We start from the raw sequence: 13,527 nt of genomic DNA on the forward strand, positions 1-13,527 counted from the left end.
TGAGGGAGGAAATCAAAACATGAGTAGATGGCACAAGGTGGAAAGCCTGTTCTTCAGTCATTTCAGATCATTTAGCAAGAGCTCGTATAGTCTATGCCGACACATACAATGCTAAAGAAAGGACACTTTTGAGTATGACAGGCTAATGGTAAATTAGGTGCTTTTCAAACCTGGATGACTTCTTGCAGGTCACCAAGGCATAGAGATGTTTATTCGTCTTTATCCACTAAACAAATTGTGTTGTTTGCTGTCAGGGGAAGAGATTTTACTGATTACCTGGATACTTGCCATGGTAAGCTTGCTCTGTTTATAAGAGGTGGGCTATACATGAGTTGACATGAACTTTGTATGTTAGCTGGAAACACTGCTAACTTGTGACCAGTGACATAGTAATGCACAGGGCTAGGGAAAATTTAGGGAATGAGATATGTTGAATCACCACAATGTTCTAACTACTGTTTTCTGTCTCACACTGTGCTCTGGCATATTATGTGGTGAACCACAAGGGAAGAGGGGGATGGAAATGTCATTAGTGAGTTTTGTGTTATGTCTTTTCAATAAAATAAAAAAATTGGAAGTGCACTGAAGGGCTGGCCGAGGTCTATGCTTTACGTCTTGTCATCCATCAGAGTTACTGCTTTTGAGCGGTTTTTTTATTGTAATTTACACTCAATGGGAAGGTCAACAATGCAGAAACCTTCTAGAACTCACAATATAAGTTAATAAACTTGTAAAATAATAAATTAAAAACAGAAATCCAAAATACAATAATTAAAGTTCCAAAATATAAAGAATTAAACTAACAATAACTTAGAGAAATACCCATCAAACAACAAACTAAGAAAAAGATAAAAAGACAAGATAGTAAAATATTCAAAGATGGAAAGAACAAATAATAGTTACCAAAACTGAAAAGGGCAATCCAAGAGCAAAATCCAACAGTCAAGTTAAATCCATGACAAACCAAAAAGATCCTAAACAAAATCTCAAATGGTCAAGTTAAATCCAGCCATCCATCCATTTTCCAACCCGCTGAATCCGAACACAGGGTCACGGGGGTCTGCTGGAGCCAATCCCAGCCAACACAGGGCACAAGGCAGGGAACCAATCCCGGGCAGGGTGCCAACCCACTGCAGGTCAAGTTAAATCTTTTGACGAAATATAATAAAGATCAAAAAGGTGCCCAAAAACACAGCTGTCTAAGCAAGCCATTTTCAAGGGATATGTAGGTGTCCTATCGAAATCATGGGTAGTTGCAAACCTAATAATTGCAGTTCCTGAGAGTTCTTAAGCCATAATAGGGTCTTGCCCCTGAAGACACAGAAAACAACTGAAGGTTGTTACAAGATGTTTTGACTTTTCAGGTTTTTATGAGCAAGAAGGACCCAGAGATAAAAATGTGAGCTAAAAATTGTAGTTGAGGTCAGGAAGAGGGTTGTTACTGTGAAAAATAAAGATTGTGTTGTCAAAACCAAAACGTAAAACCTGAATCGAAAGACAAAGTCAAGAAACCTAATGCTAAGACCTGCTTGAATAAGAAGCTAACATCGCTACAAGGTTTTTTCAAAGAATTGAAAGAGTATTCATCAAGGGATAGCAAAAACAGTTAAATGCTGCCATATTAATGTCACTTCCAGTGACATTAGAAATGCAACCAAACTGGTTATGTGATGCCACTTGAAGCACTGTGTAAAGAATAAGGACAGAAATTAAAAAATATTCAACGTTGTCTAAATTAGTTATAATTAAAAATAGACTTCAAATCAATGATCCAGAACTGAAAAAAAAAACACGCATAACATACACTGAATTAAAAATAAAAAATAAAAGGTGACAGTTAGGGAGCATGGAATAATAACAAGTACAGAGAAAAGTGTAAAAACAGAGGTGATGTGCAACAGCAATCCTAACATCAGCTAATAAGTTAAGCAATTTACTTGAAAAAATGTCTCTAAAATATGAAGATGTGTCTTCAAACAGAAAAAAGCACAAAAGACAATTGATTCTTTCCATACATTTATTTTTATTTATTTATTTTATTACTTATCGATCAATCAATTAATTGATTTTGTCTTGTGAGTCTGTATCCTTGTTTTTTATGTTTCTACCTCTATATGCATCTGACTCTCCCCATGGGATTAATGAAGTTTATTCAATCTAATCTAATACCATCGCTGTACAAGAACCTCACCAAAATGCAAACTCATACAGCAGTGAGTGAAAAAACAGCATTATTTGTCCCTCAAATTAGAATAAGGCTCCTCCTAATGTGGCTACTTGAATTTTAACACCAAGTTCTTATTTTGAAACAGATTCATTTTATTTTAATCTTCCTCCATAAGGAAAGAAAAGTGGTTAGTTAAAACAAATTCCCCTTTTGTACAGTTCCTGATTGTCAACTTATAATGTCATGAAGACAAATATTTCCAGTTGTATTGGTGTTATTAATGAACTGGTTAAAGATCTTCACAATAAATAAGCATCATACAAGAACCAGAATATTATTACATGTTTATTTTTTTAGTGATCCTCAAACCGACAGTGAAATTTTGCTGTGGAAAATCTGTTTTCAGTATCAACAATGCCATAATGACACCATGCCTACTGAATGCTGTCAGCCATGTCATTATGCAGATGTCAAGCCTGTACTTGAAACTTTACATTCTTTTTTGAACATTCACAGTCACTGTGGGCAGTTACTTTATTTTGTGCAATACTCCTTCTTTTTGTGTACAGTGCAATTAGAAGTATAATGAACTTGATGACACTCAATGACATGTGTTTTCAAAATTTCCATTGTAAGCCCTATCAGAGTGCGAACTCATTGGAAATCTTTGTGTGGGGCGGTGGTGGTGACTTTTTCATTGTTGATTCATAAATGTAATGGACTGATTAAAAAGTCCTATGACTTTATCTAATGCAGACTGTAATACAGAGATACTTAGCTAAGGAGTCATATTTCTACACAACATTCAAAATTCTGGAATCAACCAGACATTTTAATGTTTTTGATAGAAATTAATACCTTTTGAGCAAAGGTACCATTAAATTGTTTTTAAAAATATAGTTAAGACATTACAAATGGCTCTAATGGCTATTACTGCTTGAAATGACTGATTATTAATTTATTATTCACATATGACCACCAATTCCCAATTTCAGCAGCCATTATTCTAGTGCAACTAATACTGAACTCTTATATCTCACCCTTAGTTTACTTATTTATTTTGATTTGATATACAATATTAATCCTTGAGGGGAAATTGTTTTTTTTTGCGTGACTGTTGTGGGAGTCAGAGCACAGGGTTTAGAGGCCCAGGAGATATTTTCAGGTTAAGAGCTTTGCTCAAGAGCCCAACAGAGTAGGATCCCTTCTGGCAGTAACAGGACCTAAACTGGCAATTTTCCTGCTACCAGCACAGATCCTTTACCTCAGGGCCACCACTGCACCATTTGTCATGTTTAAATGCTAATTGGTCATTAAAGAAAACTTTGTAATTGCATTAGCACAATTGATATCTGTTAATCAATAAAGCAAGTAATTTGTCTTTGTTTGGTCTGCAAAGTACTGGCATTTCTAAAGTACAATTCTGGGTTCAAAAATGGCCAAAATGAAACAATTTTCTCAAGAAACATGTCAGTCTGTTGTGATTGTGCTAAATAAAACTTATTCCATATGACAGATTTTCAAGAAACTGAATATTTCACACAAAAGTGTTAATTTCTGTCTACTACAAACTGGATCTAATCAGAATAGAAAAAGAAGCGGAAGATACACAACTGAATACGTGGATAAGGATATCACAGTGTGTACTTTGAGAAACAGACGCCTTACTGGTCCAATACAGGTCCACAGTTGCCTCCTTCTTTAAATACACAGCAAATGCCAGTGTCTCCCGCAATAGTGAAAAAACAAATCCAGGATGCTGGCCTTAGAGGCAGAGTTTTTAAAAAAAAAAGCCATATTTGCAACTGGCAAGTAAAAAGAAAAGGTCAAATGGGTCAAAGGTTTAAAATCACCCAGAAATCCACTGTCCAATGTCTTTTTCTTTCTTTGGTCTATTTTAATATATTCTTTTCACTGCTGCAGATGTCTCTGAGATTTAGTGGGTACTGTTTAAGGAAGCAGCCAACAGACTGTCAAAGCTGAAAGTAAATGGACAAAAACTTAAGTTACAAAAAAAAAAAAAATCTTAATAATTCACCACCGTGTCTCTTAAGATATGCACAGAAATGTATAAGTATTCAATTGGAAAAACAGTTATATTTCTGAAAGAATATAAGTAAATAGTAGTGTAACAGCAGTTGTAGTACTGTCAAATGTACAGAGTACAGTGAAATTCTTACTTGCATGTTTGAGTAACATCCAGGACATCACCAGTTTCCAGCACCAGTGAGGATCTATCCAAATGCAGAACAGAACTTCCCTTAATACAGTGGAAAACACAAATCAGCATACCTGATGAATCAACATTACACTTGTGTTTTAGATCATTTTTATTTATGTGTAGTTGCAAATTCACTTTTTGTTCAGATTAATTTTAAATATCTATCTATCTATCTATCTGTCTGTCTGTCTGTCTGTCTGTCTGTCTGTCTGTCCGTCCGTCCGTCCGTCCGTCCGTCCGTCCGTCCGTCCATCCATCCATCCATATGTATGTGTAGTTGCAAATTCACTTTTTGTTCAGATTAGTTTTAAATATCTATCTATCTATCTATCTATCTATCTATCTATCTATCTATCTATCTATCTATCTATCTATCTATCTATCTATCTATCTATCTATCCATCTATCCCTCAATTATTAAAACCCTCTTTCCTAAGCCCAGGATTGTAGTGGCTGTTTCAGAGTGAACAACATTGCGTGCCAGACAGGAACCAACCCAGGAAAGTGTGCCAGGTGCCAGTGCATCACAGGGTTCAGGCATACACATGCCAGCACTCACACAGGGCCAGTACTGTACACTGGGAGGAAAAACAGTACATAAAAAGACCATTAAAAAAATGCATGTTGCATGTTAGGCAGACATGCAAGAAAGATTTTCACTGTGCTCTGTACACTTGATGATACTATTATTACTAATACTAAGGTTTCCAAACAATCAAAAAAACTACAAGGCCTTTAAGATCAGGAAATAAATAACAGCAGAAAGCATTAAATGGTGTTGGCCACTATTAGCTGATTGGCTCAGTCAAATGTTAATCAAGTTAAATAATTTAGTGCTACCTTTAGTGCTGCCTACTTTAGCACTTTTTTTATACCATCCTTATGGATTCCAAGAAATAAAAATTAACTTAAAATTTCAACAGCAAAAAGGGGTTGATGTAAGGCATTGAATAAGCCCTTTTCAGAATCAAGCTCCTTTATGATTTTTTAAAAGACCGGCATCCAATTTTCTATATCTTTCATAAATAATATTGAAGAAACATTTATTTTGAAAATAGAGGTTTGAGTTTAGGATTTAGAATAGCACACAGACTGACTAGAGATTTTCTCTCCTCTGTTGTCAACTGGCAATGACTCAGCTAAAACATCAGTGGACTGGACACATACTGTTTAGATGCTTTTTGTGTAAATTAAATTGCTTTGTTTACAGTTTGCCAAAACTAATCTGTATTTTTATTTGTTTGCATTTTGTAATTTGTAGAGATTGTAACTGAACTTTACCTATGAACTTGTTGCAGCAAATGTGAGTTTGCTGTGCAAAAATAAATTGCCTTCACATGACTGGACTGAGATATCTTTGGAGAAGATAGAGAATAATCTTAGCATTAATGCTGCACATTTTCATTTCTATAAATTACTATACTGTACTGTACTATACTATACTGTAAACCATAGCAGACTGATCAATCTTTTAGAAGACTTCTTATTTCTTGCAGCAAATGTTTAGCTGATTCATGGTTCAATGGGTCAGTAAGTGATGGACATCTAACTGGAAGGCACAATTCTTTTTGTATACTGTTTGTGACCGTGTGTTAAGCAGTATGACTTTGGTTACATACTTCCTCTAAGGTTATTTGATTTTTAAATTCCTTAACTAAATTATTTTATTTGCAAAAAAGAAGTATGCAGATTGTAAAGCGCTATACTGTGTCTTTAGTGCCAAAAGATGTTACTCCACCTATAATTTGAATTTCACAGTTATTTAGACTAATAAAACATTCAGTAAAAATCCAAGACTTACTTTTGATTAAGGAATTATAGAGTCAGACTTAAAGAAAAACATTTGAGCAAACTAGTTAATCTTGCTCTACAAGATTTTGTAGAGTGATCGTTATTGTCAACTCGAAACTCAAAACAGCCTTTTTTGATCATCTTAATAATAAAACATGAGTTAGACTTTATCCAGCTTTGCAGGATTCCAAGAAGCTGTTTCACAATATTTTTTCTAGTCCATTGATGTAACTCACTTTTACTGGATTATCAAAAAGACTACAGCCAGACAAAAGTTTAAGCAAAATATTATAGCCAATGTGCTTTTTGGAACTGATTTGTTTAGTTTTTAAAAAACATCCAACCCTCTCCAAACCCACATCATACATTCAATGCTTTTAAAGGTCAGTAATCTTTATATACTGTACAGTATTTCATAATAATGTAATACTGTGATAGGCTGGCGCCCTGATTGTTCCTGCCTTGTGTCCGATGATTGTTAGGATTGGCTCCAGTGGGCTCATGGCCCTGCTGTAGATAAACAGGTTAAGAAGACTTATAGATGGATAATAACGCAGCATAACATTTTGTAATCTGCTGAGTCCAGTTTAGGATTGTTGAGGGGATGAAGCCTTTCACATCAGCATCCATCCATTTTCTCGACCAGGACAGAATCTTGGGGCAGCTGTAGCTTATTCAAGCAGACACAAGACAGGAGCAATCCCTGGACATGACATCAGTCCATCACAGGACCAATCACACAGGGCCAATTTAGAAATGGCCAATTAACCCAACCCATGCGCTTTTGGGGAACATACAACAAAAAGCAAAGCATAGACAGAATGTGCAAACTCCACTAAGGAATTGCCCGGCCATTGCATTCAAACTCAAGATGCTTCTGCTCTACTAACCAAAACACCTATCACATAATGTTGCCTGAATATTTTATTTTCTCTATTTAATAGTCTGTAGCATCACTATAACAATTTTGGAGCAATCTTTCATTATGCATTCATCGGCCACTGACTTCAAATTTTTTAAATTTTCTGAAAACACACATTCTTATTTTTTCCTGAATGTCTTTAGTTGTTACTTTTTCTTTTTTTTTGTATATTTTATTTATATACAGTATGTCAGCAGTTTCTAAGCATTGATATAAGTGAAAAATGACACTGTTGTTCCTGTAAAGACCACAAAGCTTTAAATTGAAATGAAATATTTAAAACGGACACCTTCTTGCTCTCATTAATCTCTATCTTGATCAAGTTTGATAATCCACAATATTCACACAGTTAGACTTTTAGAGTGCATATAATTTAATCTATATACAGAAAGATTTGTAGAAAACTATTTTAACATGGCTAATGGCCATCACGAATACCTGTTTATACCCAATGATGGAGTGATACCTCACTCACATTTATCTTCTGCTTCATGCCTAACACTTTAGGCAAACGTTCTGGCAATAAATCAGTTCAGATTATGAATGGATGAAGGGATGATTGGATCAATGAATTGACTGATAACACCTTTTTCCATTTTTCAATAATTACTGAGGGACATTTACCCAATATTTATGGGAAGTTTATAAAGTTGTTTACACATTTTATTCCAGCCTTAGACAAGCTTATCTAAATTCTTTTAATGAAATATCTCACATGTACGTTTCTCTCTGGTCGCCCCTAGTATTTTCATTTGCATTAAAACTGCACTTATTTGTAAGACCTCACAAACCATTTTGTTAATGCAGTGTGAAGTGTGGCCTGGTGAGGAAAGATATGAACAGAGGAAAAGGGCAACTGAGGATAAGCATGAGAGTCAAAAGTTCCTTGGCAGACAGAGAAACCTATTGGTTGGCACTGCTAACATAAGTCATAATGCCTGTGTGCAAGAAGGATGCTGCCAAGAGACCATATGCTTTGCATGTCTGCTGCATTCTCTGGAAGTACATCAAGCCGGGAACCAGAATAAGTAAAAGAGAAGCTGAAGACCTGAACAAAAGCATTTTATCCTTCATCGGGACAGTATTGGGCAGGTGACTTAGCCATTGGCTGGCATGCTGGACCTTATTTTAATAGTGAGTGACGTGAGAGTAGAAACACCAGTGTTGACACCACCACTGCATCATGCCATCCTTTGTAAATTCTAGGTAACCTGGAGGTTGACTGTGTGGCCCAGCCCTTTATAGTTTACAGAAGGATTTGGGAAGCCATGCCCTTGGGGGCTGCCAGAGGAAACTGTGGTGTGTGGCCTTGGGACTCTGTGAGATCACCCTTGATCCTGCAAGTGATTCTGGGATTAGGTGGAAATGACTTTAGGAAAAATGTATAACCTACTTATTGCTAAGGGCTAGCTGAGTTTATAGTCTGAAGGTGAGCTGTGGGCAAGCAGTCAACTGATGGGAGGAAGAGAGGCTGGGGTCTAGGAAGAAATAATAATAGAAAGAGAGAGGTAGCGATGTGAAAGGAGTGTTTGGCGCAGGTAGAATGGTAGTTTGAAGCGGGCATTTGGGTGAGCCACCTCACCAGGTAAACAGTGGCCTGATCACTGTGAAGTCCATCCATCCATCCATCCATTTTCCAACCCGCTGAATCCAAACAGGGTCACGGGGGTCTGCTGGAGCCAATCCCAGCCAACACAGGGCACAAGGCAGGGAACCAATCCCGGGCAGGGTGCCAACCCACCGCAGGACACACACAAACACACCAAGCACACACTAGGGCCAATTTAGAATCGCCAATCCACCTAACCTGCATGTCTTTGGATTGTGGGAGGAAACCGGAGCGCCCGGAGGAAACCCACGCAGACACGGGGAGAACATGCAAACTCCACGCAGGGAGGACCCGGGAATCGAACCCAGGTCCCCAGGTCTCCCAACTGCGAGGCAGCAGCGCTACCCACTGCGCCACCGTGCCGCCCACTGTGAAGTCTCTGTGGGTTTTTTGTTTTCCAGTACATTCTGTGCTTTTTATCTCCTTTTTATTAATCTGTTTATTTTGAGATTAGTAAACACATGTGTTTTTGTAAGTTCTGGCTTTTTGGCATTGTTTTTAGTAGAAGGAGGCTGTTAGCATGCCTTCAGTAGTTCCAGCAGATGTCATTAAACTGATTCTTGATATTCACTGCTCCTTCAGTCATTGGCTCTTCACATACAAGTACTTATGCTCTGTCCTGCTTTTAAACATTCATCAGAGATTGCTTAGGCCTCTTGTTATCTGATTTGTGTACATTTGTATGGTCTGGGTATTATGACAGTGTCCTCATTTGAAACGTTTTATCAGTGTTTGTTACTACTTGGACTTTGGACTTCCATTTCCAAGTTCTATTTCTGGAACACGGTATTAATCCCCCGAGGAGAAATTGTCTCTTTGCATGACCTTTGGGGCTTTGCACTGAAAGTGGACTTAACAATGGGTCGGGGTAAAAACTTATTTTGGGGCATGACCAAGCGTGCAACAATATAACCATACTTGCATAAAAGAAGAATCCTTTTGTAGAGCATAAAAATGTGAATTCCACAGTAAATCAGTTATCTCACTTTTGCAAGTGGCCTTGAGGAAGTTTAAAACTGTAAAATGTGAGTAATAATTTATTGTTTTTGGAATTATTATAGAAAATATGTAATATTCTCCTTCAAATACTGTACTGTACTTGTGGGCAGCCATTTTTGACTGTTCAGAAAATTTATGTCAGCCTTCCACATTAGCATCAGTTCCTTGTGTATTATTGAAACTGTTTAATAATTTTTTGTACTACATGGTTAACTTTAAGAAATGATTTCTGTAAAGAGTGCAAAACAATAATCTGATTTAAAGGGTGGAAAATGAGGATGAATTACTGATAGCGGCCCCTCTCTGCTCAGTATTGCTTACCTTTTTAGAGCCTTGAAGATGTTCCCGAAGCTTGCATGCTTGACATTGTATATATTTTTTTTTAATAAACTTACATTTTAACCATTATTTGCACACACTCGTGCATATATGAGTTTCCCCACAATTTTTTTTATCATTGGTTTACTTAACCTGTTTAGCTTGTAGGGTTTTGGGTATGGCCTGACAGCATTGGGCTAAGAAAGGGTTGGAAAAATCTCAAATGTTACCTTCTTTTTTTCAATTTACAGAGTATTCCTTGTGGATACAGTGTGTGACAAAAATTCCCAGATGGTTTGGTTTTATTATGAGTTTGTAACATGTGCTTCTTTCAGGAGGGGGAGAAGACTTCTGTACACTGTTATGCAAATGCTCTTTGTCGTTTTGCTCAGATTTTGCCTTCAGGGTATAATAAATTACAATGCTATTGCAACATACAGGATGCTGATCATCTTATGTTTAAAGCTACTGTTTCCTAGTTTACCTTTATTTTTTATTCTGTTTTCTTGAAGTTACACAGACAGAACAGTTGACATTGGATTTGACACACAAAAGCCAAACCATGAGACTAAAGTTAAGGTACAGGATCATCTGCTGAACAAGGTCAAGGAGAAGCTGCAACACTTCAATCAGGTGAGGCTGAGACCTGAATGGCCTTATCAGCATGCCTTTGGCTTTACCCTACAACTGTACTTGGTTTTCGCATTGATAAATAAAATGAAAAAAATGTAAGCATTAAGAAAAATACCAAAAAAAAATGATAAGAGGTGGGACTTGATACAAATAAAGTATTTCTATAGTTACTCCTATAAAGATTGACTAATAACTAAAGTTTCAAGACTACTTACAAGGAAGCAATGGAGGCCTGAATACAGCAACTGTCTTTATATACCCCCAGGGCTTTACAAAATGAGGTGGCAATATTACCAGCTGAGCCACTTGCTGCTCATTTCTAACATTTGCAGGAAATTAAACCGTAGCTATCCTCCAGTGACCCAGTCTTATTTTCTGGTTAAGAATATATTTTAAAGGAGCACCAGGTTTGGTTTCTTTCATAATTTTGAATACTTCCATCATGCCTCCTCTTATTCGCTGTTGATTTAAATGAAGATGTTTCTTGTCACAAGAATGGACTGGAGACATAAAGAAGGTTTGGGGCAGCCACCCGTATATTGTTTCCTGGCTGCAAAAATAGGAATAATTGCTGTACAGATATGTAGAGATCAGAGTCCAGAACAGAACTGACTTTGTTACCAAAAGATGGCAGCTTTAAAGGCCAACAGAGGAAATGACGTCATCAATGGGGCCGGAACCGGAAGTGACATCATCAGAACCAGGCAGAATTTCCCATAACTGGTCTGCAGAGAAGTGAGATAAAGAGTTAGTGCACTCCACGACCCCCTGGTCTGGTGTGGAACTACTCTCATTCAAGCCCTTTAGCTGCCCCCTTGTGCACGTGTGTGACACCCTGTACAGTATAGGTCAGTCCCTACAGTACTAGAATATGTCTGACAGCTATTTTCTGGACATTTCTGTTATGAACATTAGTGTTATAATACAGGTGTCTCAGCTGCATGCAATATTGAACATGTGACTTCACAGATACATTATACTGTACAACTTTCCTAGAGGCAGCTTTGCTGTGCACTAACCAGGCAGTCAGGCTAAAACCACTTCAGATTTCACCAGCTTCTTATATAGTAATAGCTACAGTGCCATCTACTGATGAATTTCACAAAACATAACACTTCCCATCCAGTTAAAGCAAATAATGTATTGTAACTGGAGGACCTGGCCAAAAGTATGCTCAAATGATATCTTTATTGCAAAAAAAAGACGTGTATAGGGATAAACTAAAGAGAAAACAGGATAAAATGCTGCTGCCATTTTGCATAGTACTCTACTGGTCCACCTCAAAAGTACCTCAAAAAGTAATCAAGCACTCCATTCTTCACCTCCCATCTCTATCTCTCTCTCTTTCTCTTTGTTTTTCACATACTATCTTGAGTTTTTTGAGAATGAGCATTATCCCAAAACTCTTCTCCAGACTCTAACTTCAATGTACAATTTTAAATCCCCTCTACGGATCATTTCTAGCCAAATCCCCAAATTAACTTCATGACTCAGGGATGGCAGTACTTTTGCTGAAGGAAATAGCATAAAAGTCCCTCTAATAACCCAAGTTTCCACTGCTTCTCTCAGCCTTTGGTTGTCATTACAAATTTGGATTTCAAATTTAGCCTCTCTGCTGCAATTTTTCTTATAGGTATACCCTACTGCCTCTCTGAAATTATGCATTGACCCCCATAGGTTTGTTGTCTCTGCCTCGGAGTTGACCTTGATTTTCCCCAGTGTATCTGGCCAGTTTTTCTGTACAGCCACACGTTGGCATTAAGATGGCAATCTTCTGCCAGTCCTCCTTGACAACATACACTCTCTAAAGAAACAGTCCAGTGTTCTGGGAGAACGTTGCACGTTTCCTCCCAAGTCACACTTCTGTTTCTTCCTTACTGGTAACTTTGCCTCTTACTCTTTGAAGTGTTTTATGATGTTATTAGATCACCTGTGATGTAAAACTAACTTGAAAGTTACCAATTTAACTTTGTTGATTCTTTTCGTAACTGGGAATAGGAAGAAATGTCAAAGCCAGCTATGTAACTGTAATCTGTATTCTCTTACTTGTCTCATTGTTCTTATTGCACCCTGCGTAATCAACCCTAGGGACCTCTATCAGCAGGCTCCTTACTGACTGAGACTGTCATTTTTATTCCTTTACTTCAACCAAATTTACCTCAAACAGAGAGTTACACAAAGTGTTATTTGTTAACTTGAGGGACCACATCTAGACAAAGAATGATCAATCAACTCTTGGCTATGCTAGTAATCAATCATCGGACAAAGACATTGAATTTAAGTTTTTATTTGAATAACAACCAATAGCAGATATAAGCAATACAAAGAATTATATAACATGGGTGGGTTCGTGCAGTCTTTATTCAGTCCCAGATTTTTCCTAGGTTCTCCAGTTTCTTAGTTACTTTATATATCCCTAATCAAAAAGTGAAAAGTAAGATTTCTTTCCAAGCTCCGTTTAAATGTCCATGGCTGTGTGTCAGAAAAGTATAAAAAAAAAAAAAAAAATGAACTCACACTACACTACAAACTGAACAGACTACAGTCCTTCAAAAGCCAATCTCCAGCCTGCACCAATGTTTACATTGTAGATCCTTAAGAAATGCTTACACAAACAGTTTAAAGTTTTGAAAATGAAGACATTTCTCCTCATTTGCTTTGAAAACTACAAAATTTCGTTGACACTGACAAAACTGAACATCACAGAAAACAAACAAAACAGACAGATGGCAGACAAGTTCAAAACGTAAAAATGTATTTCCTAACCGATTTTACATAGCACTGACAATGTTCTAATGATCCCACATCAAATGATATTGCTGCTGTGTTCACTACAAACAATGGGCAGACACCACCACAAACAGATT

At 37.1% G+C, this 13,527-nt stretch overlaps 1 protein-coding gene across 3 annotated transcripts in view; it reads left to right on the forward strand.

The window, feature by feature from the left end:
- LOC114645187 (glypican-5-like) overlaps nt 1–13,527 on the forward strand; it is a 331,905-nt gene that overhangs the window by 209,877 nt on the left and 108,501 nt on the right. For all 3 annotated transcript variants that reach the window (XM_051923637.1, XM_051923639.1, XM_051923638.1), the window contains one exon: nt 10,540–10,660. In XM_051923637.1, the coding sequence (XP_051779597.1) occupies nt 10,540–10,660 (121 nt within the window). The remainder of the gene's footprint in view (nt 1–10,539; nt 10,661–13,527) is intronic.

This window comes from Erpetoichthys calabaricus, chromosome 2 (assembly GCF_900747795.2).
Source record: "Erpetoichthys calabaricus chromosome 2, fErpCal1.3, whole genome shotgun sequence".
NCBI classification, from domain to species: domain Eukaryota; kingdom Metazoa; phylum Chordata; class Cladistia; order Polypteriformes; family Polypteridae; genus Erpetoichthys; species Erpetoichthys calabaricus.